General features: G+C 47.7%; 2 protein-coding genes and 1 pseudogene across 2 annotated transcripts; 2 read left to right on the top strand and 1 right to left on the bottom strand.

Moving 5' to 3' along the window:
* Positions 9,343–10,680, bottom strand: LOC8059471. Its single transcript, XM_002464576.2, has 2 exons — positions 10,478–10,680; positions 9,343–10,009 (listed from the first exon to the last, which is right to left on the bottom strand). The coding sequence occupies exons 1-2, from the start codon at positions 10,678–10,680 to the stop codon at positions 9,343–9,345; spliced, it is 870 nt and encodes a 289-aa protein (XP_002464621.2).
* On the top strand, positions 12,569–14,647 carry LOC8059469 (annotated as a pseudogene).
* Positions 18,296–19,544, top strand: LOC8064915 (chitinase 2). Its single transcript, XM_002467198.2, has one exon. It carries the CDS (start codon positions 18,398–18,400, stop codon positions 19,328–19,330), a length of 933 nt encoding a protein of 310 aa, XP_002467243.1. The 5' UTR covers positions 18,296–18,397; the 3' UTR covers positions 19,331–19,544.

The following is a 22,016-nucleotide window of genomic DNA, read 5'->3' as shown; positions in this document are numbered from 1 at the left end:
CGCACTCAGCCGCTTCATCTCAAGACTAGGGGAAAAAGGCCTCCCTTTCTTCAAACTCTTGAAGGCATCGGAAAAATTTTCTTGGACAGAGGAAGCCGACGCTGCTTTCACCCAGCTTAAGACTTTCCTCACTTCACCGCCTGTTCTTACAGCGCCTCAGCCCAATGAAGACCTACTCCTTTACATTGCTGCAACCGATAGGGTTGTTTCCACGGCAATAATGGTCGAGCGAGACGAGCCAGGTCATGTCTACAAGGTCCAGAGACCCGTTTACTTCATAAGCGAAGTCTTAAATGAGTCCAAGGCCAGATATCCACAAATACAGAAGCTCATATACGCCGTTTTAATAACATCGAGAAAGCTAAAGCACTACTTCGACGGCCATCGAGTCTTGGTAACCACCAGTTTCCCTCTTGGGGACATTCTGCGCAATAAAGACGCCAACGGCAGAATTGTAAAATGGGCAATGGAATTATGCCCATTCTCCCTGGAATTCCAGAGCCGCACCACAGTCAAGTCTCAGGCCCTGGTCGACTTCATTGCAGAGTGGACGGATCTCAATGAGCCCCCCGTTCCCAACGTCTCCGACCACTGGTCGATGTTCTTCGACGGGTCCTTGAACATCAACGGCGCCGGTGCGGGGATTCTTTTCGTGTCGCCTAACAAGGACAAACTGCGTTACGTCCTTAGAATCCTTTTTCCGGCATCAAACAACGTCGCCGAATACGAAGCATGCATTCACGGCATACGATTAGCCGTTGAGTTGGGAGTCAAACGCCTTTATGTCTATGGCGACTCCGCTTTAGTTATCAACCAACTCAACAAGGAATGGGACGCAACCCACGAGAAGATGGATCTCTACTGCAAAGAAATTCGCAAATGGGAAACCAACTTCTACGGCATAGAGTACATCCACGTGGTCCGGGATAAGAACCAGGCAGCAGATGCGTTGTCAAAGTTAGGGTCATCTCGGGCCTAGATCCCGCGAGGTGTTTTCGTCCAGGACATCCATGAGCCAAGTGTGGGCAAAGACCCGGCCGAAAAGCAACCTATTGAGGCAATGCTCATAGACGACGTTACTCCGGCAACCGGTAACCGCGATTGGCGCACCCCATTCATTAGATATATATCGGACGGGTCAGGTTTTCAGGATAAAACAGAGAACGAGCGCCTCATTCGACGATCAGAGAATTACATACTGGTGGACGACAAACTTATGCGAAAAAATGCAAGTTCTGAAGTGTTGCTCAAATGCATATCCCAGGACGATGGCATCAAGCTCCTAGACGACATACATGCTGGATCCTGCGGCAATCATGCTGCCTCCAGAACGCTTGTCGGGAAAGCTTTCCGAGCAGGTTTTTATTGGCCAACCGCGGTCAATGACGCAGAAAAACTGGTCCGACATTGTGAGGGATGTCAGTTCTTCGCTAAAAGGACCCACGTACCTGCTCACGAGATTCAAACTATCCCGTCGTCCTGGCCTTTCGCCTGCTGGGGGCTCGACATGATCGGGCCATTTAAACCGGCTCCTGGTAACTTCAAGTTCGTTTTCGTATTAATCGACAAGTTTTCAAAGTGGATTGAATACATGCCACTGGTCAAAGCAACCTCCGAGAAGGCTGTGGAGTTCCTCAATCAAATCATACACAGATTCGGGATCCCAAACAGTATAATCACCGACCTGGGTACTCAGTTCACTGGCACCACATTTTGGGACTTCTGCGATGACAGAGGCATAGTCATAAAATACGTGTCAGTAGCTCACCCACGGGCAAATGGCCAAGTTGAACGTGCAAACGGAATGATCATCGACGCCCTAAAGAAAAGGTTGTACACCGAGAATGACAGAGCACCAGGTCGATGGATGAAAGAGTTGCCGGCCGTGGTCTGGGGTCTCCGAACACAGGCTAGTCGGAACACCGGGGTGTCACCCTATTTCATGGTTTACGGCACCGAGGCAGTGCTGCCATCTGATATAACCTTCGGATCTCCAAGGATTGAAAACTTCGACCAGTCAACGGCCGACAACACCAGGGAACTCGAAATCAACTGCATGGAAGAAAAGCGTCTAAATTCATGCCTTCGAACAGCAAAGTATCTTGTGGCAATCAAACGATACCACAACAGGAACGTTAAGGACCGTTCCTTCGTGGTCGGCGATCTGGTACTCAGGTGGAAAACAAGCCAGGAAGGAATGCACAAGCTATCCACTCCCTGGGAAGGACCCTTTGTGGTCGCCGAAGTCACACGACCCACATCCTACAGATTGGCATATCCAGACGGAACACGCGTGCCTAACTCTTGGCGCATAGACAAACTGCGCCGATTTTATCCATAAGTTTTAGTAACTTTTGCTTGTAAGTCTCTTATAGTTGGCAATAATAAAAGTTTTTTTCTTTTTTGTCTATACTTTGTTTACACGCAGAGCTTTCGGCAAAGAGCAACAATGTCCTCTGCGACAGAAACTCTTAACGACCATGAATAAAGCACAGTGACACGTCACTCAGATAATTGTACAGCGCTCAAAATAGCAGTCATGACAAAAGCAAACTTTATTACAAACTTTACATACAAAGTTTACAATAAATACCCGGACGGGCGGACACTAGTCTACTCCTACAGACTACCCTACTGGCCTACTGCTCAGGCTGATCACCCGCCTGGCCTTGCTGCCCGGACGAAGGGGTCGGGGCCACCGGCGCCTGGCTGGTCGAGACCGCAGGCGTCGACCGCCCATCTCCCGCAATAGACGTGCCAGACAGCTCCCTGGCCGACCTGTCTGAACCCGGCTGGTCGGGGGGAGTGGCCGTTCCGCATAGATTGATGTCGCCGATCACCGTCGACGACAAATCCAGCAGACAACCCCGAAGCTCGTCCGCCTCTTGCGGGCCGACCTCCTTGGGATACCCCTTTTCCAGCCTGGTCAAATCGACCAGGGGGTAGTGGGCGCGCACCATGCTAAGGATATGCGCGCCAGCAAACTCCCCGGCGTCCTTCACGAACTGCTGGAGCCAGTCCCACGCCCGTTGTGCCTTTTCAACTGGCGTCAATCTCGGCACGCGGGGCTGGCTCTCCGGAAGCTCGGGGCTGATCAAGTCCAGGACCGGGGCTACTCCTTTCCATATCTTACAACAATTAGCCTTCCAGGAGTCCCAATCCTTGACCAGCTCGTCCAGGTGCTTCTTGGCGTTCACCTTGAGCACTGCAAATAAAGCAATATGTTAGTTCAACATATCGAAAAGAGCGATAAGCGGCAGATAACGGGGGCGGCGCGTATTACCAGACAACTCCCGGTCCCTCCGGCCCAGCTCCTCTCCTGCTCGGCGCCCGGCCTCCAGCGCACCGGCAAGCTCTTGGCTGAGCTGCTCTTTCTCCTGTCGAAGTCGCGCGACCTCCTCCTCCAAACCTGCATGAATAATCCCCTGGTCAGCGAAGTCAACCAACGCGGCTACAAACAGCTGCCTCGGAGTACGAGACTAACCTTCTCGCTGCCGAAACTGGTCGGCCAAGCGTCGGGTAAGCTCGAGACGGTGCTCTTCCTGAGCGCTCATCTCGGATACTTTCTCTCCAACTTCTGACTGAAGCCGGTCCACCTCTGTGGCCAGGGTCTTGTTCTCGGCTACAATGCCTTCTATTTGGTCGAAGCACCTCTTTCTATACTTCGCCGTTTTCATTGCGCCCTGCAAGACGAACATATGTTGACCCAGCAAGATAACATAACAGTGTCGAGCAGCGCAAAGAATCACTTACCTTGACTTCGTCCACGAGACGCTTGGCCGCGCGCTCTACTCTGGCGGCCTCTTCTGTCTCCGCGAGCTCCTCATGCCCGATAAAGTGGTCCCCGCGTTGGCGCCACACATATACGTGTTGGCGGCCATCACGAGGACGACCTTCAATCTCCTCCACCTCGTCGCTGGAGGCCGCCTGGGTTTCCTCGCTCGCTGCATCACCCCCGGCGGTGGTCGCAGGCATCACCGGCCCCTGGACCAGGCCTGGGGATCCTGTGGCCGAAGGGACTCCTGCCCGGGGCGGCGTTGGAACCTCCCTCCTTTCGACGGGGGGAGGGGTCGGGGCTCTGCCCTCCCCTTCCGCAACGTTTCTCGGGGGAGGCGTCCCCATAGCCTCCTCGACCCTTGTCGAACTGCTCGCCGCAGTCCTTGTCGAGGCCGGAAGGTCCTCGACGCTCTCAGGCGCGGCTGCTGCCACAGGCTGCTCCGCGGTCTGCGGCGCCGCGTCCTCAGCGGCACAAGCAGGCTCGGTCACCCTCTGGCCGGCGGCGTGGTCGGGGTTGACGTCCGACGCCGCGCTAAAAAACAAGGCAGCATTTTCAGCAAAAAAAAAATCGCCCAAGTACGTAAGTCTAACACTTACAGGTCTAATCGACGATGGGCCGCGGTGAACCTCCTCCTAGCCCTACCGGACGGCACCTGCGCCCCCGTTTCCGTAACGCGCGGCGCAGGAGGGTCGCTGGCCACCCGATCAGTAGTGGCCGGTGCACTGTCCGGACGGCTACGAGGTCTTCGGACCAGCGACGGTGCGGCCTCCTCCTCCTCGTCGTCGTCGTCGGTGATCCGGACGAGCCGACGGTGCTTTGGCGCTTGGCTGCTCTCTGCTGGCAGCGTCGGCGCAGGCGAAGGATCTGCTGCTAACGGCCTTTTCCCCGCCACTCTCTCCTCAGTGGTCGGGACGGGGCGAGCCTGGTCCTCCTCACTATTGGTGTAACGAGTACACCGAGCAGCGTCTTCCTCCGGCGGATCTTCCCCCGCAGGATTCTCCATCCCAGGTGCCAGTGACACATACACTGTGCACCGGTCAACGTCTCCGATCTGCAAAAGTAACAAAGATAAGTCAGCAGCTGACAAAAAACAAATGCTAAGGAGAAATAAACAGTAAGATACCTTAGGTGCTGGTCGCCCCAACTTGAAGGCTTGCACCCGATCACTACCACGGACGAAGCCCCCGTCCGCAAAGTTGAACAGCTCGTTCAACAACTGCTGCACCTCTGCTTTCGCCAAGACCTCAGGACGCATCCTGGTCGGGTCCACGCTTCCGGCATACTCGTACGCCGAGTGCACCCTCTTCTGGCAGGGCATCACCCGACGACACACAAAGTTACCGACCACGCCTAGCCCGTCCAAGCGCGACCAGTCGATCAGCTTCATCAGGTCTGCCACTTGACCGTCGAACTCTGGGCGATCGGTCCAGCTTACCCTCTTCTCGGGGATGTACCCCACGTCACAGAATGTGGAGCTGCCCGGTTCTTCCCTGATGTAGAACCACTTCCTGTACCATTCGGCTAGAGAGGTGTTCCATGGACAGTGCAGATAACGGTTCTTCATCCCATCGCGAAGGTTGAGGTATACTCCACCTGCAACCTTGGAGCCTCCAACCGCTCCCTTCTTTCTTAAACAAAAAAGATAGCGAAAGAGATCGAAGTGCGGTTCTATGCCAACATAGGCCTCGCACAGATGGATAAAAGTGGAAATAAGAAGGATTGAGTTCGGGTGCAGATTGCAAATCCCGATCTCATAATACAAAAGAAGACCCTGAAGAAAAGGATGAACAGGAACCCCAAAACCCCTCTTAACGAAGTCCTCGAACACTACGATCTCACCGGCACGGGGGTCGGGGTAGCTCTCTCCCTCCGGCGCCCTCTAGCCGTCGAGTTCCGGGCTGTGCAGTAGCCCCATATCGACGAGGTCACCGAGAGACTTTGCGGTGCTGCGGGATTTCTTCCATTCCTTGGCCATCAGCTCGGCCCTCTTCTTGGAGTCGCTCTTCGCCATTGGAGATGCGGGAGTGGCTTCGAACTACGAGGGCGCAGGTGGTTGAAGAAGGCGAGAGCGGTAAGCTTGAAGGCAATGGCAGGGAAAAGCATTGAGGGGTTAATGTCAGGATTTTATAAACCGCAACTCCACCCTCCCCACTTCCCGCATTCTCGGGAAGTGGGCGGGCCATACGGCGGGCGCGGCGCTTCGGTTTTTCAATGATTATCAACAATTAATGCGGCGGAGTTTTCGTACAAATTGATGGTTTCCTTTTCTCAAACCACGCAAAGGGCGGCTGTACAGTTGCTAGGCGCAACTTTTCATGCAGCCATCTGACATCTCGTCAGGAGGTCTCGTCACGTCAACTTTTATGTGCTAAAATTTTTTCCAAACAAGCAGACAAAAATGGTAGAGAGTCAACAATCCGGGGACTGCACCGACCACCAAACATTTGATGCTCGGGGACTGGTCGCCCAGTCTGTCAACTCGGAACTTCAAGGAGCGCAGCGACCACCGAGCACTTGGTGCTCGGGGACTGGTCGTCAAATATTTTGGAACTGCACCGACCACCGAGCGCTTGATGCTCGGGGACTGGTCGCCTAGTTCATTAGTTCGGGACTCAGCAGGCTGTATCGATCTCCGAGCAGTGTACACCCGAGGACTGGTTGACCAGCTCGTTAAATTGAAAACTCTATGGTAAATAAGCATGAGATGCTCGGGGACTGGATAATTTCAATTTTTTAGACCTTGCTACAAGGTTCATACTTCGCCTTCTAGCAAGCTCGGGGACTACATCGGTACGATGCATCTAGCGATGCATCTCACATTTAAAGTGGCTTTGAAGATTCTTCTTTGGACCCTGGCACCACGTGACTACGTCACCTGCTACCAGGCTCGGGGACTAAGTGGGCACACTTCACCTTGCGGTGAACTTGCTTGCCTTTTTGAAGGACCATACTTTTCAGAAAAGTAAAGTGGGCACACTTCACCAAAAAAGAAATATTTTTTCTCAAGAGCACCATGCATTCTTCGAACAATTGGCTTCTTCGATGATGATGATTTGTTCAAACTATTGTTGCAACTATTTGGGCAATTTTCATAATGATTGAAGATGTTAAGTTTCATCGGTCAAAGAAGCTCAAGACGGCGTGTTACTTCACAATACATGGTGCTCGGGGACTAGTTGTGGGGGTATAAACCCCTATACCCTTACGGCTAGACTTGGGTCAGGAGGCTTGGCCCATTACGAGACAAGTTCAAGGCTTGATCCGACAGCTTGGAGTTTTACGCAAGCAAACAAGACGTGGAGATCAAGCAGGATTCTAGTCAGTTAGAATAGGAATTGATATCGAACTATCTATGGCAGTTGTAACCGACTAGGATTAGTTTCCAGATCTGTAACCCTGCCCTCCGGACTATATAAGAAGGGGCAAGGGACCCCCCTAGGACAGATTACTCTCTCAACACAAATCAATACAATCAGACGCAAGACGTAGGTATTACGCTAACTCGGCGGCCGAACCTGGATAAAACGCTTGCCCGTGTCTTGCGTCACCATCGAGTTCGTAGTTTGCGCACCGTCTACCGATAAACTATTACCGTGGGTATACCCCAAGGTAGACTGCCGACCAACTTTCGTCGACACATCCCCGATGCATTCCATTCAATTTTCCAGCATTCTTCTGGATGTCTATCTCCCCCTAATGCTAGGAAATGGTCTTCATCGAAGACACAATCAGCGTATCGAGCCGTATGAAGATCCCCAGTCATAGGCTCTAAATATTTGATTATGGATGGAGTCACATAACCAACATATATCCCCAACTTCCGGTGGGGTCCCATTGTGGTACGCTGGGGTGGTGGTATTGGCACATACACTGCATAGCCAAATATTTGTAGATGGGAAATACTTGGTTCTTTCCCACGCACTAACTACAAGGGGGATGTATCATGGTATGTAGTTGGTCTAAGTTGGATCAGTGCTGCAGCATGCAACACCACATGGCCCCAACAACTGGTTGGCAGCTTACAATTCTGCAACAATGGCCTGGCAATCCATTTGATTGATCAAGGACTCAACTAGACCATTTTGTGTGTGGACATGTGGTACTGAGTGTTCTACTTTAATGTCCAGGGCTAAGCAATAATCATCAAAAGCTTTCGACCTGAACTCACCAACATTATCCATCCGAATGGACTGGATGTGGTTATCAGGGGAACTTGCTTTCAGCCTGATTATTTGGGCAATGAGCTTGGAGAAAGCATGATTTCTAGTGGACAACAGGTCCACATGGCTGTATCTGGTAGATGCATCAATCAGTACCATAAAGTACCTAAATGGGCCCGACAGGGGCTGGATAGGTCCACATATGTCACCTTGTATCCTTTCCAGGAACACAGGTGACTCATCCCTAATCTTTAGGAGGGATGGTCTAGTGATCAGCTTCCTCTTTGCACATGCGGTGCAAATAAAATCTTTAGGATTAGAGAAGCCTCGACCATCATGGCCTGCAGCATTGTTGATGATTTTTCTCATCATACCCAACCCAAGATGACCCAAGCGGTCATGCCATATTCGAAACGATTCTGTGTTTTTAAATATGGTCTTCATCGCAACATACTCATCTGTGGGCTTTATGTACGTGTAGTACAAACTCGTTGGCGATGAAGGGAATCTTTCAACCACTCACTTTTGGTACCTGTCGAATTTAGTGATCAGCAGGTATTCAGCACCTTGCTCGATCTTGGTTTCTACATGGAAACCATTCGCACGGACATCTTTGAAGCTCAAAAGTGTGCGCTTTGAGTCGAGATACAATAGTGCATCCTTTACAAAGATTTGAGTACCCATAGGGATAACTATAGTGGCACTTTCGGTGCCCGCAATATGAGCATTGCTTCCGGCAATGGTCATAATATTTCCACTTTTCTTTGTTAATGTTTGAAAATATCTAGTATCCCTTAGTATCGTATTGGTGGTACCACTGTCTATAAGATAGAGTTCTGCTTCCGCCATCGGGTCCCCACAGACTCTGTTAAATACCATAAAATAAAGACAAGAATTTAACATAAACATATATTATCATAAAGACAACATTACATAATTCCTAGGAAACATTACAACAATTCGGACCATCTACTACATTACAAATGCTCTTCAGGAGCATACATGACCAAACTAGTACATGTGAGCATCGCTAACATGACTCTTTGGAGATTACTGTAGGTCTCCAAATTTATCAAAGTCATCAAGAAGGTTGTCCTCACTCTCGTCCATTCGGACGCCTCCACTTTCACTGACGACCCCGTCGTCGTGCCTCTCAGGCTGAGCTTCAGGCTCAGTGAGAAAGTGGGACTCATGTTGACCTTTTTCCTTGTTCTTGCTCTACTGGTAAAGGTCAACGAGGTGTTTGGGGGTGCGGTAATTATGGGACCAATGCCCCTTTGTTCCGCATCTATAGCAATTGCCTTGCTCTTCTCCACTGTGGTCACCTCTTTCCTTCTTGGGGTCGAACCTACCTTTGGGTTTTCCCTTTCCTTTGACCTTGAACATGGCACCCCTCTTCCCCTTTCACTTTCCCTTTCCACGGCCCCTCTTGCGGTTGTGAGAACTCTTAGCAACATTAGCATGTGCTTTAGGCACAGCTATGGAACCAGTAGGCCGGGCAGAATGATTGTTCATGACAACCTCATTCTGTTGCTCGGCAACATATAGTACTTCACTCAACTCAGAGTATTTGGTGTACCTTGAGTTTCTATACTGCTGTTGAAGTACAATGTTGCTAGGGTGGAAGGTGGACAAGGTCTTCTCGATCATATCAGCGTCAATGATCTTCTGGCCACATAGATGCAGTTTGGTCACAATCCTGTGCAAGGCGGAGTTGTATGCTGCCACAGACTTTAAGTCTTGGAAGCGTAGGTTGATCCAGTCTTGTTGTGCTCTGGGGAGCACAATGGTCAGCTGCTGGCTAAAGCGGTCCTTGAGGGACTGCCACAAGACTAGTGGATCCTTCTCCGTCATGTACTCGAACTTCAAGTCAGGGTGAAGATGGTGTCGTAAGTAATGCAACGCCTTCTTGTCCTGCTTTGTGCGCTCATCCTTGCTAGCTTCAGGCCGAACAATGGTATAATCGAGGCCCATGCCATCGAGTGTGATCTCGATGTCGGTCGCCCAAGTGAGGTAGTTGCTGCCATCCACAGCGAGCATCTCGAAATCCTTTTTGCGATGTCCGACATGCCTGAACGATTAATGTGCAGGATTAGTAGATGTCGGTACGTAATCTTCAGAATTACGACTTCATAGAGTCTTCAGGACTATATAAATTTCTTAGGTGTAATCTTCAGGATTACTTTGTAATGAAATATTAAGAATTGCAATAAAATAAATATATGAAAATTAAATGCAATAAATGATTGTGAAAAATAAATAATAGCGATAATAATAACAAATAAATAAATATGGCGGACTTCGGGCCGCACATGATTCACGCACTTCGGGCCGTGTATTTTTGTATTATAGTGGGCTTCAGGGCACTATTTTTGTGCAAATAATAATATGCGCTGCCCACCCTAAATGGGCTAAAGAGGCCAAATTCGTCCTTTATGGGCTGACCAGATTGGCCCAATCAATCGTGACCGTCCATCACGATGGACGGCTTAGATTCGCCCAAAAAACATATAAATGGGAAGGGTAAACCCTAACCCACTCATTCTTTTCTTCTTTTCTCTCTTCCTTATCCTCTTCTTTAGAAAGATAGATAGGAGAGGAGATGGCCATGGGGGCCATGGCAGCCGGCCAGCGACCTGGCCTAGCGCGCGACGGTACTCGCGGCCCGCCCGCGGCCGGCCTAGGTCCGCGGCGGCGCTTGCGGTAGGTGGCGTGGCCAGGGCCCGACGCGACCTCCCCCATGGCGGCGCTGCTCCGGCGGCTGGGTCCGCGGCCGGCTCGTCTGCAGCAGGGGTGCGGCTCCCTGCGGCGGCGCGACCGGCCAGGGGCGTGGGCGGCGTGGCGAGCCGACCGGGGCGCGGCCCCCGTGGCTCGCGGCTCAGTGGCTCGGCGGTCACACCCCTACAGGGGGCGGAGTTTCGCACGAAGGTGGGGCTAGAGGCACCCACACGTCGGCATTCTGTTCCGTACGCCTTTGGGACGTCGGTGGCTCGGTCCGTCCGCACGCTTATCTTCAGGATGGCGGCGAGGTACTACTGTGTTGTGCTACGTGTATTTGTTCGTGAACAAGAGGATACAAACAGTGAGCATCAATTGAATCGATTTCCTACCTTCTTACCCTTAGCACGGTAGAACTCGTGCTGATAACATGTTAGAAATCGTTCACCGAATTGCTCATAATGCACTCAAGAACACAGAAATTTGGGCACAGAGAGATGGGAGAAGAGTGATCTTTCTGCTTCTTTGTTTCTCTTTTCTAGTGTGTATTACAAGCATGAAAGCGACCCTCTATTTATAGGGGACAAAGAGAATGGATACAAAGATTTTACAGTGTTTGAATCTATTGACTCCCTTTCTCTTCTTCATAAATTTAGCCACCATTCAAAGTCCTCTTTTCATATACTGTAGTTGGACTTTGGTTTTCAACAATTTGCAAGTTGTAGTAGTCATTTTTTCCAAAGACATTAAGTTGGATAAGACTTTTCACTGCTAGTTGGAAGGTCGAAACTTTTATTGTATCCTCCATATCCAATGACTGCAACATTCAGTTTCAGTTTCTTCCGATCGAAAAGCTGACATTTAAGGGTCTGTTTGGTTGGGCTTTTGAACCTGCTTTCGCTTTTGCAAAAGACAAAAGCTAACCAAAGGGGTGAAAAGCCACAATTGCTTTAGGCCAAAAGCGGCTTTTGCTGTAGTACAAAACTCAAAGTACCTTCACCCTTGCTTTCAACTACTTTTGGGGTAAAAAAATTATCCACCTACCAGTGGTTATAAAACATACCATTTTGTTTTATGTTTTTGCGAGCCTTGTAAGTGTCTTCTTCCTCCCATCCGACCTATGCCTGGTGGCGGGCGTTACCCTGGACATGGTTGCGCGGGCACATGGGCGGCGCTACCATGGTCCTGGCTGCAAGCGTGGCCCTGGAATCGACCAGTGAGTGCAACCCTTGCTAGCTCCATCGCTATCGTGCCCTCCAACGGTGAGCGCAACCTCGGATCCGGCGAACTCCCTCCCCTACGAGCTCCATCGTCGTCATGCCCTCCACTAGCGAGTGCCACCGCGCATCTGACGAGTCCCCTCCCTCCCTTGCAACCTCCACAACCACCGCAGCCTTAGCTCCACCAGTGAGCTTCCTCCCGTGCACGATGGACCTCTACCGTTGTTGTGCCCTCCACCGGCAAGCTCCCTCCCCTGCTAGCGTGACCTCCACTACTGCAGTGAGCCGCGAGCATGAGCAGTTCCTCCCTGTGCAACACTGGAAGAAAGAGGGAAGAGGATGACACGCGGACCTCGCTCGTAGGTGAGAACAGTGTTTTAGAAAGCCACAACTGCTGAGCCAAAGAGGCTTTTGACTTTCTCATAACTACTTTTCTAAAGCTACTTTTTAGAGAGCTGCAACTCAGAGCTACTTTTTTAAAAGTCACAGCCCAACCAAACAGATCTAGATGAGATGAAAGCTAGGAAAGTCCAATCAACCTTAAGAATCATTTGTTTTCAGTTTGAAAAAGACTGAAATTATTATTGTGAAGTTAGTGCAGGACAATCTATCTATAAATAACGGTTCCTTTCGCAGCCGCATCACAAGCAGTAGGGCAAACCGGTTGTCTACAAGAAGAAAAACTACCAACCATGGGCTCCTCAAAGCTCATTGCAGTCGTTCTTCTCCCAGCTCTTGCCTTTGTTATCGCCCTCCATGCCCCAGTGACCAGCGCAACAAACTCAACCTCTTCCGTGACTACATCGGCGCCATCTTCGATGGTGTCTAGTTCAGCGATGTGCCAATCAACCTCGACGTCCGGTTCGACTTCATCCTCTCCTTCGTCATCGACTACACCCCTGATCCTCTATCTCCGACCAATGGGTAGTTCAACATCTTCTAGCAGGACTCGGTGTTGACGCCCTGCCGGCATCAAGCAGAGCAACCCGAATGTGAGGGTGGCCGTCAGTCTCGACGGTGGTACCGTGAACAACAGCTCGGTCTTCTTCAACGTCATCTCCGTCGACTCGTGGGTCGAGAACGTTGTGTCCTCTGTGACTAGCATCGTCCCGCAATACGGCCTGGACAACATTGACATCGACTACGAGCAGTTCTAGGTGGACCCGGCCACCTTCGCCGAGTGCATCGGCCGCCTGGTGACCACGCTCAAGAGCAACGGGGTGATCAAGTTCGTGTCCATCGCGTCGTTCACTGACGCCGACGTGTAGAGCCATTACCAGGGGCTATGTGCGAGCTACGGGATTAGCGTGATAGACTACATCAACTTCTAGTTCTACGTGTACGACGCGAGCACACACTACGCTAGTTATGATTTGTAGGGGGTGCTCCTAACTTCTGTAAGGGCGGTCATCACTAGCCGCCCCTCCGGGAAGGCTTTTTACAAATCAAGAATTTATAAGGGCGGTTGGTCCAACCGTCTCTACAAATCGATTTGTAGGAGCGGCTCAATATTGAACCACCCTTACAAATTATTTTCCAGAAACCATGAAAAAAATCCCAAAAAATAGTAAAACATTTTTATTTTAATCCAAGTAGGCCCTATCGGTCAGCCACACCACCCACCCATCTACTACTCTGGAATTTTTTCTCACGCGTGAGACCTCCACTACCACTACACCCCTTTGTCACTTGTGTCTATTTTTCATTTTGGTTCCTCACATATTATACTAAACTGAGTATAAATTGATTGTTTAAGGCTATAAACAAATTCAAATCAAAAAGTTGTCAACTACAAAGTTTCATAACTTTTTGAGATCTACAATTTTCATTTAGAGAGTTTCTCCATCTAAGACTATTTACAAATTTGAATTTCAAATTTTAGAAATTCAAATGTATTTTTGCATGACAAGATGATTTCAAATGAAAAAGTTACCAACTAGAAAGTTTCATAACTTTTTGAGAGCTACACTTTTCATTTAGAAAGTTTTTCTGTCCGTGGTCATTTGAAAAATTCAAATTTTAAATTTTTGAAATTCAAACGTAATTTTGCATGACAAGATGACTTCAAATCAAAACGTTGTCAACTATAATATTTTATAACTTCTTAATATCTACAAAGTTTATTTTGATCATTTCATCATCCGAGATCGTTTGAAAAGTTCAAATTTCAAATTGGATAAATTAAAACGTAGTTTTTCTTAACAAAATGAATTCAAACAAAAAATTGTCAACTACAAAATTATATAGCTTCTCAAGATCTATAACGTTTATTTTAGTCATTTCTCCATCCGAGATTGTTTTCAAAAATTCAATTTTAGTACTTTGTTTTAAATATTTGGCGTCCATTTTTAACGGCAACTCAATATCTAACCGCTCCTATAAATTGATTTGTAGGGCGGATATTAAGTCGTCCATTGAAATAGACGTCCATTTATAGGAGCGGCTAGATATTGAGCTGTCTTTACAAATCGATTTGTAGAGGCGGCTGTATATTAAGCGGTCCCTACAAATAGAGAATTATTTATAGGGGCGGCTTAATATCCAGCCGCCCCACAGCTAGTGACAAACGCTGAACAGTACATGAGCTACTTCGATGAGCAGATGGTGAACTATCGTGGCGGCAACATCCTGGCCAGCTTCACCACCGCGCCGACGACGACCTCGGTGCCGGTTGATACGGTGCTCAGCGCAGGCTGCAGTCGCAGGGAAAGCTCTACGGCATCTTCATATGGGCTGCGGATTACTCCACAGATACAGACGGATATCATTGATATCATATTTATTTTCTAGTCGGATTCAGATTCGGATTTGAATACAGATAATATCGATCATGTCGGATAAGATACGATTGGATGTCGACATCATAAATATACGATTTAAGTATTCGAATACGGATACGGTATCAGATGTTGAATTTTTAGACTCGAATACGGATAGATCTAAACCTCTCTAAACAAATTTGGTCTCATACGGTCGGAAAATATATGTACCGTTAGTCAGTAGATATATTTTGCAGCTGGACTGGACCTTTGCTTCAACTATTCACCCCTTAATTATGGTAATAAGGCCTTGTTTAGTTCGCAAAATTTTTTTGTTTTTGCTACTGTAGCATTTCGTTTTTATTTGACAAACATTGTCCAATCACGGAGTAACTAGGCTCAAAAGATTCATCTCACAAATTACAGGTAAACTGTGCAATTAGTTTTTATTTTCGTTTATATTTAATGCTCCATGCATGCTACCAAAGATTCGATGTGACGGAGAATCTTGAAAATTTTTGCGAACTAAACAAGGCCTAAATATGGAATAAAACGTTGTTGCAAGAATATAATGTCAGTCTCAGTGGAGAGTTTCGTAGCGTTGTTTCTAAGGTTGCCATGTCATATAAAATGAAATGAAACTTGGATGAATCACCCACTATGAGAGTTTCATTCCATAGTTTTATAAGCATTTAATTTTAAGACTCATAGAGAGTTGGTAATCGTGCCAAGAGAGTTTCATCTAGATGAAACTTATTTCTTCTCTCTTTTCTTAAATACACTGCCATGTCATCCAAAATGCCTATGTGGCAGCCTATTTAATATGAATGAAACTCAGATGAAACTTCCACCTAATGGAGAATGAAATAATCGCGCTCAAATTGTCAGTTGCTATGTGCTCAAATTGTCAGTTGCTATGTCGTTGTGACCTTTTTTTTGAGCCATGTCGCTGTGACCCTTTGTTAAGATAATGCATGTGCTCTTGAAATTCTTCCATTCTACTGCAAGTTTTTGTGCTTGTGTCGTCTACTGACGATGACGCATCTCGTCAGCTAAATACTAGTCTAACATTTGATAGACATGTATATTTGTCGTCAAACACTCGTATAGTAGAATGGAAGTATTTATAAGAATGGAATCTGTACTCAGCACTGTGATGTTTTAGGGGCATATCTGACACAAGTGTTGGATGTCACCTAAACATGATTGAGAACAAAAACAAAATCGAGTGTTTTTATCCATGAAACGCTCGATTGCCATGACCAGATCAAATGGACCAAATAAAACCTATCAAAATAATTTAACACAAAAAATTAGCCAGATTTTTCTATGGAGGCTAAAATGGAAGATTTCAAAGGAGAACCAAATAAAACATAAAAAAATTCCAAAATAAAAATCAGATAACAGTTTGAGTAATTCTGATATTCTCATTTATGAACAATCAATTTACACCAATTGAATATAGAACTTACACCCAAATAAGAATAGTAAAATATGGTCCAATGGGATGTAATCTGCAACTACTCAGCACCACAAGTGTTTGTGTTTGTGTCGTCTACTAATGACGCATCTAGTCAGCTAACTAGTCTACATTTGGATATAGACATATTTCTGTTGTACCCTTCCCTATCCATTCTTTCTAAACGGGTGTGTTTAGCAACTAACGACGTGGGAAGGAGTATAGGAATAAGTGGTGAGAGTTGATAGAGAGAGTTAGTGTAGGAAATTGACTTTTAATTTCAATCCTTTGTTTGGTTCATGGATGCAAATAAGAGATGGAATTCATATCCCCTGTTTGGTGTGGCAATTTTGAGGGAGAAATTATATGCCAAATCATGATTGATGGTGATGATGTATTTTTCTTTTGTTAAGAGCACATTTTCCACCCAATTATGACCCCTCCTCTAGGGAATTGATTATTAGTGGGAGTTGTCTCTTAACTCTCATTCCCATTCCTACCAAAACTCTTGTTCCCACAAAGAAAAAACATTACTAAACTCCTATCTCTAAACTTCCATTCTCCACTTTCAATTACCCCAAACGGCCTGACCAACAAAATAAATAAAAGATTTCTAAACTTCTATCTCTAAACTGTCATTCTCTGCTTTTAATTACCTTAATTACTTCTAACCAAACGAGCCCAATACTTGTTTGGCAGAAGTCTATGTTTTTCTCATATATAGTATGTCAGGCTGCCTGACTGTTTAGAATCTTTGCTTTTGGTTTGGAGACAAGGAAGGAGTGGAAGGATCCATTACAGTTTTCTGGGATGGGGACATCTCGTTCTGCATTTGGTTGAAGGGGCGAGGGTGTTCTTGTTCAGTGGTTGAAGGGAACTGATGATTATATTGAAAAGAAGAAATTCAAACTGAGCACTGCAACGACAAATACCTCAATTGTCATGTCTGAACTAGGTATCAGGTTTACAATTTAAACCGAATACTTTTTCCTTTTGTCCAGGTTCATGTCTGTCTATTGCATTTGGAATTCGGATTATGTCTTCTGAATCTTCTTCAGTAGTTGGTGCAACTCTTAATTTCTCTCTTTGGGACCGTGAGAAGTGAGGCCACCAGGAAGCAGCTAAATTGTGATGGCTACAACTGTACTAAATCAGTAGTTTCATATAAGAGTATGGGTTAGTTTTTTATGTAGTGCCAGTGGAGGCAAACGCCATCCAGGCAAGTGCTAATCGTACGAATCGCTAGCCGGTGCTGTATCAGATTTCCATTGAATGCATATCTTCTCGGAAAATTAAAGCATTGCTTCTTCCAATTGATGTTGTCATGTCCTTTTCAGTGTATTGTGTGCATGTTTCACGTCGTTCTCGGTCAAAGTTTGTAGCCTGAAACCAGAACTTGTATCCAATAGCAGGCTGCAGGCCCAACACCAACTCTTAGACATATATATACTCCTATGCAATCCATTTGAAACAGTCCAACATAGCAGCTGTGCTTTCCTTTTCTCCTGTCACTGTAACTAATAAGAACAGAGAAAGTGAGGGATTTAGCCCGACGCCCACAAACTGCGCATCTAGATCAAACAAGAGCAAAATTTTTCCTAGTACCTTTGATAAATTCCAAGCCAACATAGACAATAGTGGTGTATTTGATCTCTGATGAAGTCAACTATAGGTTGGGTAGCCTCTCATTTGTACCTTCTGGAAGTGGACCAACAAGATGTGTTTGCAAGATTAGTCGTTTCTCTGAGCTGTTGCCAGACCTTCAAATGCCAAGTTGGAGAGACTTTCTCGTTACCAGCTGCGACATTTGTTTGGGAGCAAACGCTGGAATGAAGATCAAACCACTGTAGCGCAACCTAACATTCAGAGAATGTTATAATCTTCAGTAATCTATTTCTTCTTCTACCTTTTCTGCTAGCATTACTTCTTCTTCTTCCGTATCCATTGACTGCATGGGTATGGCAAATGAACCAAGGGTCAGCTACCGAGGAGCACATTCAGTTTCAGTCTGATGAGCTTCCTTCAATCTGGACGCTGACATCTCTGACCTGATCTTTACGTTCAGACTTAGTAGTAGAGAGAAAAGTCCACTGTTCAACGTTCAACGCCATTTAATTTCTTTGAAGAAAATATATTTATACTAATCTAATAATCTCGATTGACGTTCGCCGGCCCATACATGCAGATGTATATAAATAATACACCGATTGCTGTTTTAATTTGCAGCTCCACCTCCACCTCCAACCTCCACCAATCCAACCTACCATTGGGCATTGGCCATTGCAAAGCAAGATACTTTAACAATGGGCTACTCGAAGCTGATTGCATTATTAGTACTTGTCCCGGCTCTTGTAGCCGTCCATGTCCATGTCCCAATGGCCAGCGCAGCGAACTCCAACCTGTTCCGGGACTACATCGGCGCCATCTTCAATGGCGTCAAGTTCACCGACGTTCCCATCAACCCTAGAGTCCGATTCGACTTCATCATGGCCTTCGTCATCGACTACACCACCGCCACGGAGCCGCCCACCCCGACCAACGGGCAGTTCAACATCTTCTGGCAGAACTCGGTGCTCACCGCCTCCGCGGTGGCCGGCATCAAGCAGAGCAACCCGAACGTGAGGGTGGCCATCAGCCTCGGCGGCGCCACCGTGAACGACCGGCCGGTGTACTTCAACATCACCTCCGTGGAGTCCTGGGTCGAGAACGCCGTCTCCTCCCTGACCAGCATCATCCACGAGTACAACCTGGACGGCATCGACATCGACTACGAGCAGTTCCAGGCGGACCCGGCGACCTTCGCCGAGTGCATCGGCCGCCTGGTGACCACGCTCAAGAGCAACGGCGTGATCAAGTTCGCGTCCATCGCGCCGTACGGCAACGCCGACGTGCAGCGCCATTACCAGGCACTGTGGGCGAGCTACGGGAGCGTCATAGACTACGTCAACTACCAGTTCTACGCGTACGGCGCCAGCACGACGGAGGCGCAGTACGTGGACTACTTCGACCAGCAGCTCGTCAACTACCCCGGAGGCAACATCCTGGCCAGCTTCACGACGGCGGCCACCACGACGTCGGTGTCCATCAACACGTCGCTCAGCGCTTGCCAGACGCTGCAGTCGCAGGGCAAGCTCTACGGGATCTTCATCTGGGCCGCCGATCATTCCAGGAGCCAAGGATTCAAGTACGACACACAAGCACAAGCGCTGCTCGCCAACGCCCCTGCTGGCTACTAGCTAGATAGGACTAGCTAGCTAGTAGATACCTACCATACCTTCAATGCATTTCAGTTCAGTTCAGTGCAGTTGGATTTCGATTTCTTTTCCAGCTGCACTAATATTATGTATGGAATAAGACCGCCTTTGCAACGCGGGATTTTTTCTTGTGAAAAAATGAACTGATTTTCTATAAAATCCTATATAATATAATTACTGTGAAATTCTTTTCAAAGCAGACCTAAAATAAAAATGTTGTGAATTGTTTGGAGGCATGGAATTATTATTATTATTAGTAGTACTATTATTATTATTATTATTCACCTAACAAAATTATGTTTGGTCTACCTAGAGAAAACGTTCCCGCTGAGAGCTCTAACTATTATGTACCTAAAAAAACACACAAAAAAATTTAACTCCATCAAAATCAACGTCTCAAAACCAACGAGAACCAAATCTAACAGCGGTAGAAAAAAGTTTGAAGCATGCATAAGAGCGGTTAGAGGGGCAGTGCTGGGCCGCCCACGGACAGGGGCAGCGTCGCCTGCATTGAAAGCCCTAGTTTGGTTTTGGATAATTGATGAAACCCTAGTACTAACCTCTATGCTAAGTGTGTGTAGACTTAATGAGGTTGGTACATGCCAAGTGATGGAGCAAGTGATGATCATGGTGATGATGGTGATGACCACAAGATGATCAAGTGCTCAACTTGGTAAAGAAGAAAGAGAAAAACAAAACCCTATGGAGATCAAGGCAAAGGTATTGCTTAGGGTTTTGGTTTTGGTGATCAAGACACCATAAAGGGTGTGATCACATTTAGGATAGATAGCCGTACTATAAAGAGGGGAATTCTTTGGCTAAGCGGTTATCAAGTGCCACTAGATGTCATTGTTCATGTGCATGCATTTAGAACCTAGTGAGCTAACTTAACTCCTTCGAAGAAAATGTTTGTGAAAATGCTAACACAAGTGCACACTTGTTGGTACACACGTTGTGGTGTTGGCACACTTTGAGAAGGAGGTGGAGTCTGAAGGGTAGAGAGAGGATGGATTCGGCGCTTTTGAGAAAATGAAATGCATATTTTCTATTGCGCCGGTGGGAAATTTGGAGAAGTCGCGGGAGTGTTTCTCGCTGAGGAACACTCACCGGACGCTGGCCCAGAAGCACCGGACGCTGTGCCTGTGCGTCCGGTGAGCAGGCAACCTGGCTCGGTTAGGGTTAGGCACCGGACGATAGGCACCGGACGCAGCTTGGAGCGTCCGGTGGTGTGAGTCCGGTGCCCTGAGCGTTTTGCAGAGCTCTCTGAGTTTAAGTCCGATGAGCACCGGACGCAGCTTGGAGCGTCCGGTGACCTCGCGTTTTGCAGACCTCTCTGTGTTTAAGACCGGTGTGCACCGGACGCGTCCGGTGCCAACTTAGAGAGCGTCCGGTGCTCTGCAGGTTACCGTTAGACCCTGACACGCGGCTGACTTTGGAGCACCGGACGCAGGTGTTGAGCGTCCGGTGCCCCTTTAAGAGCGTCCGGTGACCCCGTGTTTTGCCTAGTGAAAGAGCCAACGACTCTATTTGCTGGAGGGGCTTATAAATACGTGTTGGCCGGCTTAGGGCTCACTCTCTTGGCATTCTAACATACTTGACATCCTTGTGAGCCTAAGCAAACACCTCCCACTCATCTCCTTCATAGATTATTCATCTTTGTGAGATTGGGAGTGATTCCAAGTGCATTTGCTTGAGTGATTGCATCTAGTGGCACTTGGGGATCGTTCTAGCTGCGGTTTTCTTGTTACTCTTGGTGGTTGCCGCCACCTAGACGGCTTGGAGCAGCGGAGGAGCTTTGGCACGAGTTGGTGATTATTCATGGCCATCTCCCGGTGATTGTGAGGGGTCTTGTACCTTCCCCGGCGGAGAGCCGAAAGGTAACTCTAGTGGATTGCTCGTGTCATTGAGTTACCTCACTTGTGGGTAGGTTCTTGTGGTGTCCTAGTGAGGACGAGGTTCGTGCTACATCTCTTAGCCACCGAACCACCAAGTGTTGGTCGACACAACTGGGACGTAGCGTGCCGGCAAGCACGTGAACCTCAGGAGAAAATCGTGTGTATCCATTGTGATTGTGCTTTGGATTTCTCCCGGTGATTGGACTTCATATTATTGATTGGTTCATCCCCTCTACGCCGTGGTATAAAGTTCAAACCATCTCTCTTACTTTCTTGCAAACTAGAGTAGCTTACTTACTTGTATAGAAACTTTAGGTAGCTCTCTAGTGTAAGTAGTGACATAGATCTTGTGTGCCTAGAGATTTTATCGACTAGAATTGTTGGATAGGTGGCTTGCAAACACCCCTTAGAGCTAGAGCAAAAAGCTTCGCTTTGTTATTTACTAACCTCTTGCTCTAGTGTTTTTGTAGAATTTTTAAATAGGCTATTCACCCCCCCCCTCTAGCCATATTAGGACCTTTCACTCCCGTCGGAGGAAGAGCTCAACGTTGGGTGGGGTTGCTGTCGCTGCTTGGCGTGACCGCCTGGCACCGCTACTCAGTCTGGCACCGCAGGTAGGCGCTACTACATATTCTCCTCCCATCTTCCTCTATTGAGCCGCTCGTCAGTCGTGCGTTTAGATTATTTTGGCACACACCGAAAAAATCTTCCCATTCTACCTTCGGGCTGGTGAGATGGCGAATATTGAGGGTGTGTACACGGCCAGGGACGCC

The sequence above is a fragment of the Sorghum bicolor genome, chromosome 1, assembly GCF_000003195.3.
Source record: "Sorghum bicolor cultivar BTx623 chromosome 1, Sorghum_bicolor_NCBIv3, whole genome shotgun sequence".
Classification (NCBI taxonomy): domain Eukaryota; kingdom Viridiplantae; phylum Streptophyta; class Magnoliopsida; order Poales; family Poaceae; genus Sorghum; species Sorghum bicolor.
This window is presented reverse-complemented; position numbering and strand designations above follow the sequence as displayed.